Below are 18,762 nucleotides of genomic sequence, written 5' to 3'. Positions count from 1 at the left end.
AGGCACTGCATTCAGGTAGTGTGCAGAACTTCATGTTCAAGGATAAAAGGCTTAATGATCTCTCATTTTAAGGACAGATCTATTATTAGCAGGATACTGAATTACATACTCATTTAAATGAAGGACTGACAGAAAGCCATTGTTACTTATGCTTAATTGTGAATCCACTGTAGGTTTCTTGGCTGACTTTAACCAGGGTAGCAAGGATTTGTGACATGAAATGGGTACCTCCACCATACCTGAGCCAGTTTGTCGCTGCATTCATGCTTAGTTGTTGGTGGCTGACTTGACTGTGCTGGTGGGCAGTGAAAGCCCTCTGTCCTGCCCTTGATTGAGTACTCTGGGGTCCGGCCCTCAGTGATCAGCAGGGCCAAGGAGACCAGGAACTCCTCAGCTTCATATTCAAAGTATTCATCCAAAGTATCTGTCATTTCAAAAAGACAAAAAGTAATGACATTTGCTGTATAACAACTGTTGGCTGACCCTGCAGTTTGTTTAAATTACACTTGAAATGAGAGTGGGCTATGGGAAATGGATCTTTGTGTCAGACTGGCTGCACTCCCCATAAAACCCACCACTCCCCACTCCAGCAGCACAAAGCAACTTTCCTCATCTCGTAATGTTGTCACTACAAAGAACTTTGTTTTTCTACAGCTTTTCTAGAAGACAAAAGGTTTCCTGGGCTCTTGTGGGAGAAGTCTAATGACAGTATGACTTGGCATCGTTATTATCATCTGACAGATGGAATAAGAATCTACAATATATAATAAAGTAGATTAAAAATTGAAGAGAAGAAGAAATATTTACTTCTATTATGGAAAAAGTGGGACACAATGTTCTTTAAGATTTTTATTGCAAGTCCCTCTTGCTGAGAGCAAGGCTTACTTCAGAGGTCCATTTTTAGTTACCACTAACACATAGGAAATGTTCAGAAGAAATATACAGACTATTCATTGTTTTGTACCATGGTTGGTCTAAACTTGTGCAAAGAAGGAAAACACAACAAGTCTCTGCAGACAAAACAGCAGCTGGCATTGCTCTTCATGAAGAGCACACTCAGTTCCTGCAGAGTTAAGAGGCACCATTTTATGGTGTTTTATAGAGCACCCTTCTCCTCCTCCTCCCTCATCACGAGGATGTCACCCATCATTCAAACAGATTTAAGTACAACCACATCATGTCATTCCCCTCACTGCTTCAAAACACTTCAAGTTTCAAAATTATTTAATTACTGAAGAGGTTACAGAAAACTCTTATCCATGAAAGCTAAAATACATTCACTTCAAAGTCTATTTTCAGAGCAGCAAAGAAAAGCAGGTGGAGGCAGGGCTGCCAGCAGTTCTTTGCCTTTATTTTGATGCTTTAGGGGAACAAAGCACCTGACATCTTCCCAATTTTAGCTTAAATGTCCTATGCCATCCACCAAAACTGCCACAGGGAGAGAGTTAATTTCTATTCACGTTTCAATTATCATGCATAAAATACCTTTCAGAAGTCTTTTTTGTCTTGGTCCCCTAATAGCAGAGCATTTGGCAAACACTGCAGGCAGACTTGAGAGATGCATACAAGAATGGATGCATGAAACAAAAGCTCCAATTAAAAGTGCAATTATCTGCATATGCAAATCATGAAGTGTGTAAAACTAGCTTTTGCATGTACATGTTTGCCTAGCCCAGGCTTGTACACCACGAACCCCAGGGCTTACAGACTACTTGAAGGGATCTACACAAGCTAAGCAAGAGGAGTCAGCCCACTGCTGAAGAAGAGCCAGAGGACAGATTAATTACCCTGGAGGACCCCATATGGCATGTGAACAATATATTAATTCATCTGGCATAAGTTAGAATGGTCTTTCACCTGACGGATGGCAAAAAATGTCTAATAAAGGGTACATGAAAGATTAAAGGAATGGTAAATAACAGAGAAGACAAGCCTCTTAGGTAGTGATATGAGTCACCTACAAAATTAGGCACCTGCACTTTTTTTTCAGCTAGAAGTCTGGTAAACAATAGGCAAGTCATACTTGGGAACAGGAAAATGGAATTTGGGAAGACTCTGAGAAGGATTTGGCTATACAACAGACAAAAAAAATAATTGCAGCATGATCTTGCTGATAAGTTCATCTTTGTATGTCCAAAGGCCATGGTAATTTCAAGAAAGTCACAACAGGAAGAATCACTACTGAAGTATTTTGCGTACTCGGACACAGAAGTTCAATAATCTAGAAAGTGTTCAACAGGAGTGAAATTAATTTAAACAAGAATTGTCTCATGCTTACCAGACTAAACAAAACTAATTCACCCCTACAAAAATCTGAAAGAAGAATTGTTTTTAGTTAAAATACATAAAAACAAGTATGATTTTTAAGGAAAACTGTAAAGAGAGTGTGATCAAGATCAGCATTGCACAGTAAAATGTGATACCTGAAAATTTACACTAGAGAATCTTAAGTGGAAAGTACCAGTAAAACAGACACGCCTTTCAATAGCAGCTTACCAGATGAAGCAGTAGACTTTTTATTATTTAGCTCTCTTTTTAAGAAGATAACCCATGTTATCAAAATATTTTGGACTTGACACAGATTAATGGACAAATCCTATGGCCTGAATGCTTCTGCTGAGCAGTTAGATTTAGGCAAAACCCACAACCCTTGCCTCTGACAGCAAAGCTTATATTGCATACCTTTAGTGCTCAGTGCCTTCACAGACCTGTCACAGGTCACAAGGCATAGACAGTTTAAGATGTTCAGATGAAAGGTCCAGTGAATAGTAAATAAGCAAGATCTAGTGAATAAAGCCAGGCACATATTCTGAAATAATCATCACTCGAGAATCAGATGACATACACAATATTGATTTATGCAAACAGATAAAGCTCACTTCCAAGTTCAATTTACAAATACTGCCTGTGTTCCTGTATCAGACCTATTATTTCAGAAGCAACCAATTTCTTGCTTTAAGAATGGAAGGGAAAGCCCAATTAGCTAAAGGACATATTTATACAGTTATATTGGCTGCAATTACAAAAACACCACGTTGTTTCAAAATAAAAGCATCATCACTAAAAAGCCTGTGTTGAACTAGGAAATGCTGCAGCATTATAAAGACAGGGCCAGTACTTTAAAATTATGTAATCAACCAGTTATTTGATCTGGACCTTAAAAAAAAATTAAAGCACAAACAGATATCGAGAAATGTATTTTTTCCTACAAAGTTAATGTGGCATATCATTTTTTAGCTCCACTAGATTTATGTATCATTAGCAACTTCTAAGAGTTTTCATAAAGAAAAAACCTTATAACCATTGAGAAGCCTGGTAATTGTTCCTATACAACAGACACAGATGATGCAAGTTGATGCAATTGAGAACAAGGGCGGAATGACATTTATAGAAACAGCAAACTCAGTGTTGAGTTAAAAAAAGTCTTATTCTGTGTGTGCTGTAACTGTTTGGTTTTGTGTATGAATCAGCCCTAGGACACATCATATATTGTGTACAGAATAACCTCAATCCTATAACCTGACTATACAACTATAGTTATTGTTCTGCTTCATTTCTAGCACTGTAAAATGCCAAGTATATAGCATAAAATGTGCATCTCCTTAAAATAGCAAAAAATCCAGTTAGTGACACAAGTAAATAAGAATTAAAGTAATAAGGCACTACAGCCCTTTAACCAATACATTACAACTAAAGGTTATTGACCAGGTGGGCACAAGAGAGAGCAGCAGGTGTCTGACTACTCTAGAAGGAAGAAAGAGAAATTTAAATTTAGACTGAAGCTACTGTGTATAGAGCAAAGCATACAATACTGTGGAACTGAATATACAATACTGGAACTTTGTTTTCCTTTGCCTCCTGCCTATACCAACCTCAACAAAGACTGATTTTCTACACCTTCTCAAAAAACAGAAAAAGCCCATTTAACCAGAAATGTCAAGGAGTCCTCAAATCCTTGTCTTCCTACCTCCACTACACACAGGTGCATTAGCACTGGAATACAGAATAAGAACCCACAATTCCCCCCCCACCCCCAAACTGAAATTGGCTCACATCCTGAAACAGCAATTAAGGCTAAGTTATGTGGTAGCAGGGATTCACAAATCCACTTAACTGCAACCCAAGGACTCTCTGAAAACTTCAGTTAATTGAGTTATGCTTAGCTGACTCCTTTCCCAACTAGGTCATGCTTCTGCAGACCAACTCCCTTCCCTTTCCTATCACAGCTTTTTCTGTAATAATTACAGAAGATGTTTTCCTGAAATACATGTTTTAGAAGAGCATTTAATCTGTTTTCTAGGCTTAGGCCAGGAAACAAATACATTTGGTATCATGTAACCCATTGTGTTCCAGGTGCCACCAGGAGCTGCTACCCTGTCCTTCCTGGGCACAGCAAGGCAATAAAAGGCCCCAGCAGAGCCTCTCCTGCCCTGTGCCACTCTCCCATCATGACCAGGCTGTGATAAAACCACAATCTCTCTTAGTCCATGCTTATTTTATTGTCTAGAACCTCTCATACTGCACTGCTCACCACAGCTGTCTACCAAACTCGTCCTCTTCTCAGAAAAAGAGCTCATTTTTGCAAAGAGACTTTCTTCAAAGAAAGACAATTTAGCTCAACTGGAAGTAACCTTTAATCCTGACCTTTACTGATTGAGGGCTACTTCCTTTGAGAGTCCATGAAACAACTAATAATTGCCTTTGAATATGCCCTTTAATAGCCCAGACCTCTCCTGGAAAATCTTTAGGCACCCATAATGGATTTTGAAGGCCACTGATTAAAAGTAATCACATTCCTATTCTACTTAGAAAGTTGACACCCAGTAAGCACTTTAACAAAATATGGACTGCATGGTGTAGCCTGTTGGGATTCCCAGCTGATGCAAGCCCTGCTCCTGCCCTGTCCAGGCTGCCCAGTGGGCACCTGCCATGGCTGCCCACATCTGCTCCCTCCCTCAGAGACTAAAAGCATGGCTTAAGTCTTGGATTTCTTTGTTGTGCTCTCAGTACAACTGAAAGGAAACACTTCAGTCCAAGGGTCCCATGGCAGGAGTGTCAGGTACACTGGAGGAGAAGTGGCTGCACTTTCAGAACTCAGAACCCATCACCTCCCAGCAAGGGCAGTGACCTGCATTGAAAAAATTTCAGCAAATCTTCCTGCAAATCAATCAACTCTGAATAAGTTTTAATATCTTGCTATTCCAAGAAACAGGTTAAAGGTACTTCCACATTTTAAGAGTAAGGCAGGGATTCAAGAAACTACTGTAAAGGAAATGAAACACAATGTAAACCTTTGACTAACAGCTTCTCTTCTGGAATTAGAAACACCTACGGATGCTTTGGTTAACTAATTCCATGTTGTACTTCACTTCAAAAGAAAGTTGCCCTTGAATCCCCCAAATTCAAGATTCTCTAAATGAGCAGTCATGTTGTGTCTGCATATTACAAACCCATAATTATATCTGAAGTCACACGCTTCAAAAGCTTTGCAATATTAAGAGTTTAGGTATAATTTAAGTTATCAAGAGTTAAAGTTATGAGATGGCCTACTTTTTTCAAGAAACTAACTATTAGTTACTTACACTCAAGCAAATGCAGTGAACACCTTAATTTAGGAATAATCCTATACAGATTGACATACATTGCCAACTGTCTTACATTCTTATGGCTCGAGATCTTTGAGCTCAGGGACAGTCATGGGAGCAGCACCATAATTCATCTTATTGTTACTGTCTGCTCACTTTTTCCAGGGTGCCAAATGGAACCACTACCTGGCTATCAAAGCAGTTCAGCTGTAGGCAGAAAATGGCACCATAGAAATTTATATTAGAACTGATGCATACCTGCTGTTCAAATAAAATAACAGTATAAGCAACAAAAAAACCTCTGGTCCTACTTAGTTCCATATAAAATAGGAAGAAATTCACCGGCTTCTGTGTTGCTATTCCAGTTTATAACCAGAAAAACAAACCCAAATATGGGGAATTTCTAAGTAAGGGGGATTTTTAAAACTCAAGACAGAGCTACATGGAGCTGATGAAGTTATTCCAGAGTTGCAGAGCAATAAAAATCAATCAGTGCCACGGGCTGCAGTGCAGAGTGCAGTGCTGCACTAATTCCCCGGGTACGTGTGTATCACTGCCCATCTCCTGCACGTTCCTGCTGGATGCCTCCCACAGCACCCAGGGCTAATCTCGAGGCAGCTTTACAGTAAATAGAGACTGGTTTTAAAACTGGGCTGGGGGGAAAAAAAAGTACAATTCATATTTTACTAAAACTTTTTCAGGTTCAAACAGCTTATTAAGTACAGACATAAAATCCATTTAAAGCTTAAGTTTCTTGCAGTCATCTCAGAAACTCCTGCTCTCTGGGAGTGTAAAATGCAGACTGTTAAACTGATCTGGGTGTTCCCATCTTGCTTCCTGCGTTTTGGCTGACATCCTATTTTGCCATCACCATGCTGCTTACTGAGTCACTTCTCTTCGTCCAACTGTAGCTTCTATTTTTATCTAAGCAACAACAGTTTAATGTGCTTCTTTTGATTTGCTGGCATTAAACCAGGTTCTAGATCCAATATTTGCATTTTGATCAGGGAAACTGGGTTTCTATTCCCTTAAGTGGACAAAGAAAAGGACTAAGAAAAAATGGTATAAGCTGAAGAGTTTCTTGCTCCACGATGAAATCACAAATTGTAAAGTAGGTCAATCATTACAATTTCAACGTCTGTATTTAGTAGAAGAAAAGCAGTAACTGAAAACATTAATTCTGAGGCCTATTTCAAACGTCAATTCACCAAAAGTTGCAAGAGAACATGTATATTATAAAATACAACTGTCTCACTCTATCCTGACATAGGTAAATAAGTGCTAAAATGTCAGTGTAAAGCTGTAAGATTATCAGTGCTGCAATGGTTAGCAGTTTAAAAATAAGCCAGTTGTGGGACGAGAACATTTTCTTTTTGATGACCCCTAAACTAAAGGTGCTACATGCTACAACAGGACAGGTCCTGAAAGCAAAAAGGACTTGGCTTAGTTAATGCCCTTAAAAGCACATCAGTTTCTGTTTTCCTTTATATTATTATTTCCTACATTGTGATTACATTAAATGTGACTACAGAAAAAACCTGAAGTTACACTATAATGAAACAAAAATGCCTACAAGGAGCAGACCAAGTAATTTCCGTTAATTCATCTCTAGGTTTTTACATTTTCCCCTTGTTTAGCTGATGCTCTGCCTAAGCTAGCTAGTGTTAGAACAAACTGCATGCCACAATGCACCTATCTGAACAAAACAAAAATTTAAATCCCAACAAAGCAAAAGGATTTCTGTCAGGTATTTCTATTAATTTCTAAAATAAAATAATTAGGAGAAAACAGCTCTTTTAGAATTAGTGTGTGGTGCTGAGTAGAGAATTCCAGTTACTTGGCTGTAACTGGAAGGGAATAGAAGGCATCTATCTGGCCTTCACTCACCACCAATGCAGTGATTAACTACCCTGGTAAATATGCTGATGGAAACTTTACAGAATGATATTGGAAACAAATTTCTGTTTTAAATTCCACCCTGGCCCCAGGGAGTAACAAGAGCAATGTGGAGGTCAGACATAAGCTAACTTCACAGGCACTGGCACCACAATGCAAAACCCATCCAAATGCTCAGTTTGGGCAGCTGAAGGAGCCATGTGTCACCCTGGAACAGAAAGCAGAGCACACTTAAGCTTACAGAGCATGCAAGAATTTCTTCCTCAGGTGCTTCCTTGGCAAATAACTGAGCATTTTTTACACTAAAACACCAATTTTCCAATACAAAATTACTACGTATATAATTCTTTTCCACAATTGATGACTTTCATCAAGGCTTTCCCAGCCAAGGAACTTTGGAGATGGGAATGAGACCATCTTCATTATGGCTGCTCATTAACTCAAGAAGGAGCTGAAGACACACGGGCTGAAAGCTTTCATCAGCTTACTCTATTTCACCTTAGCTGCAAATATCCTTCTGCAGTGACTCCACAGCTGCTGCTTTCTTTTCAAATGAAACCCAATGCGTGTTAACAATGAAAAAACACATCTATTTAGCTAATCCTCACCTCTTCCTGAAGGCATATCATCCATGTGACAGCTGCAATTGAGTATTGGGAAGTCAAACTCCCAGGCCAAGACATCCTTCCCATTAAACAGGTTGATGGCAACTCTGCATTGAATTCCAGCTGTGACAGCATTTTTATAGTACATAAATAAAAGTGTGTGTCAGAAATTTTATTTCAGGCCCTAAACATAGTACAATACAGGATGATATATAAGTTTCAGCTTTAATTTGTTTAACAATCCAGCCTGACAAGGATTCAACTACTTGCAGACTTCTGTTTTATACAGACTGTACTGTTTTATACAGATTGGTTTAGAGATGGAAAGCAGTAATTTGTGATAAAAAATCACTTCCAGATGTTACTGGAAAACAACACAGACCTTTTTAAAAGTCCTGCAGTAGGTATTTTGGTGCCTATGAGAGCTGCCAGAGAGCACAACCCTCCATCTAAAAGACTAGATGTTTGCACCTTTTGCTGACCAGATTTCTGCTTAAGTGTCACTCAGTTTATTCCTCTGTAATGAATCTTCACAACACACAAAAGTATCTTTGGACTCAGCATTTATACGGATGAAGTGTTATCCTTGCTAAATATACCAGTTTCTAAAATTTCCCCATTAACACCAGAATTTTTTCTGTTTGGGGTATTTCATGCTTTATCGCATCACCTTAAATACATATTGTACTTAGAAACTTTGGCAATATATTTTCAAGTGTTCTTTTGCTTATTTTTCTATTAATATAGAAAAAATAACACTTCAGAGGAGAAATATAAAGTAGCTTTCAGTTTTCAGAAGGATTTTTAGCAAATTATTTGGAAGAGTCTTTTAGTGCCTGACAAAACAGCAATGGGAACACAAAAGTCTTGCTGGGAAAGGCCATCTCTACTCCGTGTGTGCACAGGTTCAACTCTGGTTTACAACCACGAGGCAAAAGTTCTTTTTCCCTAAAACCATTGCAAGGAAAAGAACTGTTACATATGTGCCCTTTGCTTCAGACCATAGTTGGACTTGTTGGAAAATAAACCAGAAAGAATTTGAAAAGCGCTGTGCGAGAGCACTGACTCACTTTTGGGTGGAATCAGCAGACATGCCACAGCTGCTGGAGCCAGGGAAAGCCCCTGGTGAAAGTACCAGGCTGACTTATGGGATCACACTTTATGGAAACCTTTCACTGAGCATTCAGCCTTCAACACAGTATTGTTACCTATGCAAGTGAGGTTTCATAGGCACCAAAACACTCAGCCTTCCACACACTCAGAAAACTTTCAACAACCAATCCTCAAACACTCATCTTCACATTACAGTCAGGTGCCAACGGGCCTGACTGATGGTTTTTGAAAACCATGCTACTGACAAAGCATTTGTATGCTGAAAATCTCCTCAAAAGATACCTATCAGTATCTATTTTTAATAGATATTGCAATTTCCCAGCTTTACTGTGGTTACAAAAACCCCAACAAAAACAAACCAGAGAAGACTGTGGGACAGGGGTGGCAGAAGTCTACATTTTTTGGAAAAAAAAAAAAAAAAAAAAAACTAGTCCAATTTTTGGTGAGTCTACTCTATTAAAAGACCACTAAAAAAAAAAAAACAGACAAACAGCTCTCCCATACATGGTGAGTATGTAATTTCTTCAGGGGCAGGAATTTTGATCATTTACATGTAGCACATTTAAAAAGTTTTGGTTTTGTTACTTACATTACAAATTGGGTAACATTGTAAAATAGCTGCTGTCAGCAACTCACCAATGCAGCAATAAACCCTGCCCCCATAGAAAGTAAACCCTCTCCCTCAAAGATGGAAAACACTCAATTTCAAATATCCTGTTGTCTTAGAGGAACCTGTAAAAACCATAAAGTTATAAATGAATGCCAGGAATGTCAGCACTGTTACCTAGGTCAACCAATGGCCCTGATCCAGATAAATGAAGGTTAATTGGCATTATTTTTAAATTCTAGAGAATATGACAGTCTGCAGTTTTCCACGGGGCTGAAAAGGCCTCATGGGCCAGCAATTAAAAATCTGCAACTGCTTGGGCAGTAATGAACTTGTAATTTAATCCAAATCATCAAAATAGTCATTTAACATGTCTAGATGTATTTCACCTGTGCAAGTACTGAATAGCTTGATGTATGCAGCTTTTCATTCTCTTCCTTTTACCCGATTTGAAGAATTCACAGGATCTAGCTGACTATATTTATCTTGTTAAAAGATCAGACTGACCTTAAGATTTAAAAAAAAAAAAAAAAAAAATCAGGCTAATGAAACTCTAGAGCACCAGACCTTGGAAAGTACCTTTTTAAAAAACTGGGCCCAGTTGAACAGTAAAATTTCAAACAGCATACTTGTTTGCTTACAAAATTTAAGTGTCTGCTTTCCCTCTCCCCTTCATTCAACCATCCTTCCGGGCTTGCAGCTTTGAAGGCTACCAGAAACATCCAGCCACTGGGCACCTCACAGAACAAAACAAGCTTCTGACAATCCGAGATGCAAGACACTCGTAGGCAGTGCCAAAATGAACACTACTGGAGCAAGGACAATAGTGGTGCATTCATCATGTGTCTGTTGAGAACACTTCTCCCTCGAAGGGGAAAAGCCAGCTCAGGGCTGCTGCTGGCACAGAGCGAGGCAGGCACGGTGAGGACAGCAGGCAAAGTGTCCCTGCACGGGCTGACCTCGAGTCACCCACCCAGCCTGGCCTGGGCTCGCAGAGCATTGGCTGCACGTGTGTTTGTAACACCCTGTACTGCGTATTCTTGGAACATTCTTTCCAGAGAACCCAAGCGACAGGGCTCACCCCTCCACGGCCACTTCCAACCCAATCTCACCAGCAGCAGCAGCATCCTGCTCCTCGAGATAAACTATCAGTTTATACAAGAGCAAAGGATCCAGCCCTGCTCACGTGCTCTGAAATCAGGTGACCTGCGAGTCAAGGGACAGAGCAATAAATTAGTAGGAAAAACAAAACACTACACTAAAAATAGTGAACACGAGCAGCACGTGAAGAATAACAGTTTTTATCCAGTCAAAGCTCAAGGCTCTCACCAGCCTGTTTTGTATCTGGGCAAAATAAATTGACATGAGCAAAGACAGATAAATAAAACCTTACTTTAGTTCCTCCCTGATAATTCACAACTATATATTTAATTAAAAGTAAACAGCAGAGGAAAAAGTAAAATTCAGTGCAACCTCAATCAGAAAATACCAAAGTTATTTTCTTTCAGGGAAAATTGCTCCAAGATGAATTCAGCTCAGATATGCCAAAAGCTTCACTTCAGCTACTAACACAGTTCAGGCAACATTAAGGATTTGCCCACTTGTCAGGTTTAATAGCTCTAATAAATTATTGTGAATGCTCAAGTTAAGCATCAGGTAAAAAAAACAAAACCCCTTCACAAACATTCCAGAATCCATGTGCCTGATACCCGTAACTTATTTTGTCAACCCTCCCATTAGCAAAACCATTATACAGAGATTTTCTACTAGAAATCAATAAAGAAAATAAATTCTGTTATTATCAAGGGACAACAATGCATAATTTGTTGGAGGAAGAGGATTTTTTTCTAAGAGATAACAAAACAGCAAGCACAGAAGAGTAGTCAAAAAGACTTAAAGTTTCCATTTAGAAATATCTGATTACATTGGCTATTACTGTAAACAGCTGGTTTTTTGCAATTGCTTATCTTCAAGAACTAGTAAAAAACACATCTGAGAGATTTTTAGCACAGAACATTTTATTCTTACCATCTGAATTAGTGGCTGAAGAAAGTTTTGAAAGGATCAGAATCTGGCATGGGAATCCACTCAACAAGCAACCTGCCCTCTTTATCCCCAGAAAACATGCAAACTGGGTTCACTACACCCTCCTTGCTGGGCTGGAGCCCTAGGAAGCAGCACTCAGAGACCTGCTTTTAGCACGAGTTAGTTTTCCCCTTGAGTATGGAAAAATGCTTGTCTGAAATCCAAAGATTTTCCTCAGAGATAAATTCCTCACAGTCCAAGCTGGAAGCATGCCCTGCCAGTGGGGACCTCTGGGCTGGGCACAGCCCACGTGAATGCCACCCGGCAGCCGGGCCTCCGCGAGCAGATGGCACTGCCTTATCTGCCTGCCCAGGGAAAAGGCAGCACTGCCCACAGGATTTCTCATGGAATTTGTATGAAAAAGGCACAGCCAAGGTTATGCCTCACCACCATCCAGCCTTGTAAGGTACCTCTGGCTGGTGCCTAACAGTAAACCATATTTTCCTGTTCTTTTTTGTCTCTTAAAACATCATCTTTCATAACAAGAAAATTGCTCTTTTTCTTTCTTCTGCTTTCAAGATCCTCCATGGCTTACCAGCATTCCTGTTGTCACCCACTCACTACTGCAGTAAACTGGCCTGTGATTACTTTAATCACCAGTCCTTACTCCCCCTGTGTTGTCCTACACTCTTGATTAAAATGACTCTGCTTTGCAGCTTCTCCATTACGGTGATAAAGACTTGTTAGCCTGTGGGATCACAGTTTATCTGTTTCCATCAGTATTATCCCTTTGTCTCCACACAGCCCTCTGTTGGAAACCATTGATTTAGCGTTTGATACTTGCATAAGGTCTGAGGTGAGCACAGTCTTTTGTTCCAGGCTTGTATAATAGCCAGCAAAGCACAATACCCAAGTGTGATCCTTAATTTGTATCACAGATAACAAACAATAATCTTCCAGCAATAACTCCATGAATTTGCTCCCTTCTCTTTAAGCCCTCTTATGACTCGAGTTACACACCTGGAGGATGAAGAAGTCCTTGATCCATCTGACACAGCAACACAAAACAGTGAAGAAACACAGCCTGAGAATACAGAGGCTTGGTACACAACTACATGAAGTACTTCCTTCACTCTGTAAAGAAGCCACAGATGTAGTCAAGATCCACAACCATAGACGTACCTCATAAACACAGCAAAAGCTGAGAAATCTACGTATTCTTAACAACACTGATAAAAGAGACTTGCAACAGGTTGTTGTTCATGCTGTATGAGAAGTGACCTGGACTCAGTTATATACACAGACCTTGTTCATGACTTCCCAAATCAAACCCCACCCTCCAGTACTTTCACTGCCATGAAGTTTAGTCTATAACAACAATCCTTCAGATGTCTTACTCTAAAAAGAGATATTGACACTTCTGGTTTGAATTTAACTGCAGTAGGTACAGGACCCATACAGTAACCACTAAGTGCTTGCTATAAAAATAAGAGAGCACTTGGGGCACTTCCAGCATCCTGCTCACATTGCCCAAGGCCAGTGCAAGTCAGAGAAGTCACATCCACCTCACCACATCCTCCTCACCTGCACCATGCCCAGGTCAAACGCAGAGAGCTTCCTTCCTCCTGCTCCCTTTCCCCTTTGCAATGCCATTCAAGTTGCATGAGGCAATTTTCATGTTAAGTTAAATGGAAAGGATTCAGAGAAACCTGCTCAAATTATAAACTTCTGCATTTAAAAGTATACAGGGCATTTTAAAGTATACAGTACTTCAGACATCTTTTGGAAAGATGTTATAGGAAGTTCAATACACAAGGCCTCTAGGAATTCATATTCACTTTTTCTTAGTTTACCTTTTCTTCTTCTCCAGCTGGTTTGCTTTGCCTTTTAAAATTTGTTTTAAAGTCATAAAACCAACAACTTATCTTGAGTTTCATAAACTTTGCTAAAACTGGAGAGCAAAACGTGTTGGTTGCCATGGCAGTAGTGAGGAGTCACTGGGTCAGGATGCAGAGAACTTCTCTTGTTCTGTCTCATCATTTGCATCAGAAGTTCAGCCATCTGTTATTAACTATTTAACAACAGTCTTGCTTGTTAGCACTAGTGCTAGCTATTTTAGTCTCCCCACCTTCAGCCCTTTTGAAAATCTCCTAATTAATGTGGAAATTCATCTGAGTGCTCAGTCATCTTTCAGGTAGGATGACCACCATTACTTCAAGTTGGCCAATATTCTCCTTTCCCGACAAGGAAAAAGCAAACACTTTTGCAGACACCAACCTCTAGAAGAAGCAGCTTTATTGTTAGACAGCAATTTGAAAAGAATTTGATCAGACAGTAGATGACGTGGCTGAACTCCAAGACAGGCCATATCCCTCCCATTTAAGTACACTCCACTATACATTATCTTCCCCAAGTTCCACAGCATCTCTCAATCTTCTTTATCCCACCTTCTTGATATTGCAAAAGAAAAGTTTTGTAATTTTAGTGCAGAGGATGAATAGCATTGATTCAACTATGTGTTGCTAAGAAGTAAATACTGCCTTTTATCCTCTGAGAGAATATGAATTATATTTGCCTACTTGCTGCATACATGAAGAAAACAAAACCTAGTTATCCATTTCCAAATTTAGAATTTTGGATTTAAAAGCATTTTAACTTATCTTGACTCTGCTATCTTAATTTAAATCTGTGTAACCTAAAGAAAAATACTCTGAGTCTCATCCTCAGAAAGCAGGCCAGTCTTGTTGCTCCTCACTCATCACACCCTCAAGAAGAAAGTGGGAGGCTGTCAGTGACAAAAGGGAACAATGCATCTGTTTCTTTTACTGTTCCTAAAACTACTTCACAAAAAAAATTAAAAAAAAAAAACCACAAAACAGTACTATTAGGGGCAAGGAAGAGGCCTTCAGCAGGAAGTCCTTGTTTCAGTCATTTAACACCCTAACATATGCTAAGAACACTCTGTTCACAGGTACAGCCAGCAAAACTCAGATCTTCCAAAATTATAAAGTGGAAGTAAATTTTGAAAATACTTATGTGGAATATGGAGACTTGCAGGGCATCAGGAGACTAAGCCACACATCCCAATAACAAGACAGTATTTTCCAGGCTGGTCTGTCAACATGATGACAAGCAGCCTGTTATATGCACAAACAATTTCAGTGCAGTAGAACGCAGCTCAGAGACAGCACAGGCTGAGATGCCTTCTCAGACTAAAAACATGAGAGATTTGGTAGATACAACCACACATGTATAGGACAAACCTGGTATAATGGTAGGATTTAGAGACCCAGAGCAAGAACCCAGTGTCATTGCTTCTGGCTCAAGAGAATGATGCAAGTGAACAGTCTAGAAGTGCCTGAAAAGGTTTTCCTTTTAGTATGTTTAGGAAAATTCTCCATTACAGATATTTGACTTCACATGTGAAGGCTTGGAGTAATCCAGGGCAGCTTTCTGACTATCAGACCATATCAACTCGAGAGGCTTGGTTCAGCTGCAACAAGAATGTGAACACTGATGGCATAACTAAGCTCAAGATAAATACAGTCGTGGGGAAGAATTATTAAGCACATTTTCTGCCTACGTGCAAGGCACCTACTAATGCCACTGAGCTGCAGTCTTTTCCCCAAAATAACTGAAAAACAAGAAAATAAGAAACAAACCTAAGAGTGCAAATGCACTGATAATAATAAAGCTTTTAAAGAGCATTAACAGGGAGAAGAGATAGAAACACTCAAGAATTCAATAATTTTATTTTAATGGACAAGACATTAAACATTATAGTATGCAGGTTAAGTAGGAGCTGATATTCCTATAACTTTATTACAACATCATGTCAGTTGGAAATCACACCTACAAGCTGAGAACTTCTGCAGAACTGCTGCTAGAACAGAACTAACTATTAGGGTAATTAAAAAAGCACACAGAAAAAAAGCACAGGACTTGTTAGGAAGTGTCCTCAGGTGAGGAATGCAGATCAAGAATTCCATTATTTTATCTGAAATGCAGAAAAAGACAAAACAAAAAGCCCAGAGCAAACTATTTTCATAACATCTGACCTCTTCTCCTGCAGCTTCTTTTTGTACCCGTCTTCTTTGTGCTACTTGATCTCCAAAACTTTGATGTTACAAACCATTCATTGTCATCTAAGTGGTGGGTAATTTATCTTGTGGAACTATGTCAGAACATGTTTGACCACCCAAAATCCTCCTCCTAGCTAGTAAGGCTACCTCCAGCTTCAGTAGGTTTCAGTATTTGCAGTCTAAATTATGGAGAGGGTGGGGTGGAGGGAGAGGCATAAGGCTAGCAGACCAAAGGCAGAGACTGTGCTTCTTCCTGAGAAATGCAAGGAACTCTGAGAGATGAAACTGATGATGGTGGAGCAGCATGAAGCTCCTTGGGTCATTTTTCCAATGCTATTAACCTTCACCTACAGTGCCTGCGCTTAAGTAGTTAAACAGTAACCTGCAAAAGTAAAAAAGTTACAAAAGAGACAATATATGCTTCCCATCTAAAAAAAAAAATTCTGGGAGAGTGGCCAGGCCCATAAAATTGTTTTTAAATTTTATTTGGGAGGATAAATGAGGACATTACAACTTTCAAGCTGTGTAAAAGACTGCACTTTAAAATGGACACCAGAGCCTACTACAGAATTTTGAATGCATAAAACAAAAGAACATTTTTGAGAGTTTTAGAATTGAACAGTGTCACACAGTACAATTCAGCTATTTACAAGTTTCTGCACTGTAAGTCATGTTATTAAGCTGTAATAGTCTTCTGGTACTCCAAATAATAAAACATTATATGGGGGCAAAACTGAAAGGCTTAACAGAATTTCAGCCAAGAATCTAGTTTGTCTCCCTCTTCCCTAATATATGGTAATTTTCCACATAGCAAAATGGCAGACTCACATATTTAAAATTTAATCTACGCAATTATGAAATTTCACTTTGTCCTCTCAAAAATTCCTTACTACTTTCCAAAGCAATGCTTCAGTGATTCAAAGCCAATATTCCCACACAAAACACAAGAGTACACTAGTGGAATCATTCCTCCTCCTGCGCCAGGTGGGGGTCATCCAAAATCAGCAAGTTCACTTAAATTAGAACTCTTGCACTTTTCAGAGGAATAACAACAAGCTCTAGACACAGGATGAATAGCTATTCAATATATGTGTATAAATATATATGCAAGTACTTGGTCAGAGCAACATTTACACTTTTAGATAACAAGTTTGCATAAAAAGGAATAGATAATCCTCAATTCTGCACTGAGTTCAGTAAAATATCAATTGGCTTTTTATATCATATAGTTGAACAACCAGTAAGATGATAATTAAAAATACATCTTTTTATTGCCCCCAACGCTCACATATTTGCATCAGCTTCATTTGCCCCAAGACAAACAAGTAGTGGCAAAGGGCTAATAATGTTTCATGCATTGTTCCTAGCAGAAATCAAAATACAGTAATAGTTTCCTCCTGCTGGAGGAAAAAAAAAAAGAGGAGAGAGAAACTTGACCTACATGACAAGGCACAGAAGAAACTCAGTTAAGCTTCAGGGTGCTTTTGGGAGGAGGAAGAGGTTGGTTTTTTTCTCATAACAATGAAGAGTCAAACAGTTACATATGGTTACACTAACTACAACTGTTAGCACATCTGACACTTAACTACACGTCTCACTTTTAAGGCTCAAAAATCCTCCCCTCGTGTTCCAGGACATTTAATACTCTTGCCCTAACAACCCAATGAATTAACCGAGTTAATTTTTAGGCTGTCCATTACTTTCCTTTAAGGGAACGTTAAACAAGGAAAACGACAAGCCAACCCCCAGCTCACAGAAATGAAGGCTTTCATAGGCTCAGTACACGGAAGGAAAGGAGGAACTCTGGTTTGGCTTTCTAAAGGAACTGTTTACAGACTCAGACGGAGAGGCAAACTTCGCTACACTTCAGTACCGGCGGATTTCAAATCACCTTTCTCACACAGACACCGCCAACGACTGCCACCACTCTGCGTTACACAGCTGGAACTTGTTCCACGCCCGGGCAGCCTGTCCGGGCTGGTGCCGCCAGCCTTCCAGCCTCCCCCCGCCGCTCCGCCCGGCCCCTCCGCGGCGCCCCGGGCCGAGCCGAGCCGAGCCGGGCCGGGCCGGGCCGGCCCGAGGGCTCGCTGCCGTACACACCTTCTCCGCGCGGCCCGGCGCTCCCGCAGCGAGCCCCGCAGCGCCGGCGCGGGGCGGCGGGTGCCCGCGGCATCCTCCACAAAGAGGCAGAGTAGGGGCGCGCATAGCAACAGGGCCGGGCGCCGATTGGCCCCGCCGGGCCGGCCCGGCCCCCTCGGCACGGCCCGGCCCGGCCCCCGCGCCCGCCCGCCCGGGCCAGGTGAGCGGGGCGGGCCCGCGGCCGCACCAGCCACCGGCACCGCGGCCACGCCCGGCGTTCCGGGGCCGCGCTGCCCCGCGGAGGGATGCCCGGGCCGGCAGGGAGCCGCTGCCGCGCCTCTGTGAGCTGGCACCGCACACGGAATGCTCCCGCACAGCACCGCTCCGGAGAGCCAGCCCGAGCTGCAGTCCGTGAGGCGATGAATATTTACATCTGGAGCGGAAAAAGCCGCCGGCCCGTCCTCCTGCCAGCCAGCACCAGCCAACTTCCCGCTGCTCTTTTTCCACTGCTCAGCCCGCTCGGGAGTGGCTCGGCTGCCTCACTGCTCTGACCCTCCCGGAGCACGCAGCTCCAGGGGAGGAGGGCCCCGCACCAGCTCTCCTTGCACTTCTGGAGCTCTTACTTCAGTATTTGTAATGAGCACTTCTGAGGACTAATTTATGAGGTTGTTTCAAGAGAGTAGTCTCAAAACAGCATGTACGATTTTAGGTATAGTCTAAACAACGTACTGGCTACGTTGAACAATTTCATCCAGTTCTGACGTATGTAC

General features: G+C 40.8%; 1 protein-coding gene across 13 annotated transcripts in view; it reads right to left on the bottom strand.

The window, feature by feature from the left end:
- ATOSA (atos homolog A) overlaps positions 1-18,762 on the bottom strand; it is a 48,066-nt gene that overhangs the window by 16,436 nt on the left and 12,868 nt on the right. For 3 of the 13 annotated variants that reach the window (XM_085588744.1, XM_085588752.1, XM_021537430.3), the window contains exon 2: positions 240-424. In XM_085588744.1, the coding sequence (XP_085444870.1) occupies positions 240-424 (185 nt within the window). The other 10 variants (XM_085588742.1, XM_085588749.1, XM_085588748.1 and 7 more) reach the window with 9 other exon arrangements.

This window comes from Lonchura striata, chromosome 10 (assembly GCF_050655825.1).
Source record: "Lonchura striata isolate lonStrDom1 chromosome 10, ASM5065582v1, whole genome shotgun sequence".
In the NCBI taxonomy this organism is placed as follows: Eukaryota; Metazoa; Chordata; class Aves; order Passeriformes; family Estrildidae; genus Lonchura; species Lonchura striata.
The sequence above is the reverse complement of the archived record's forward strand: the minus strand, read 5'-3'. Positions and strand labels throughout refer to the sequence as shown.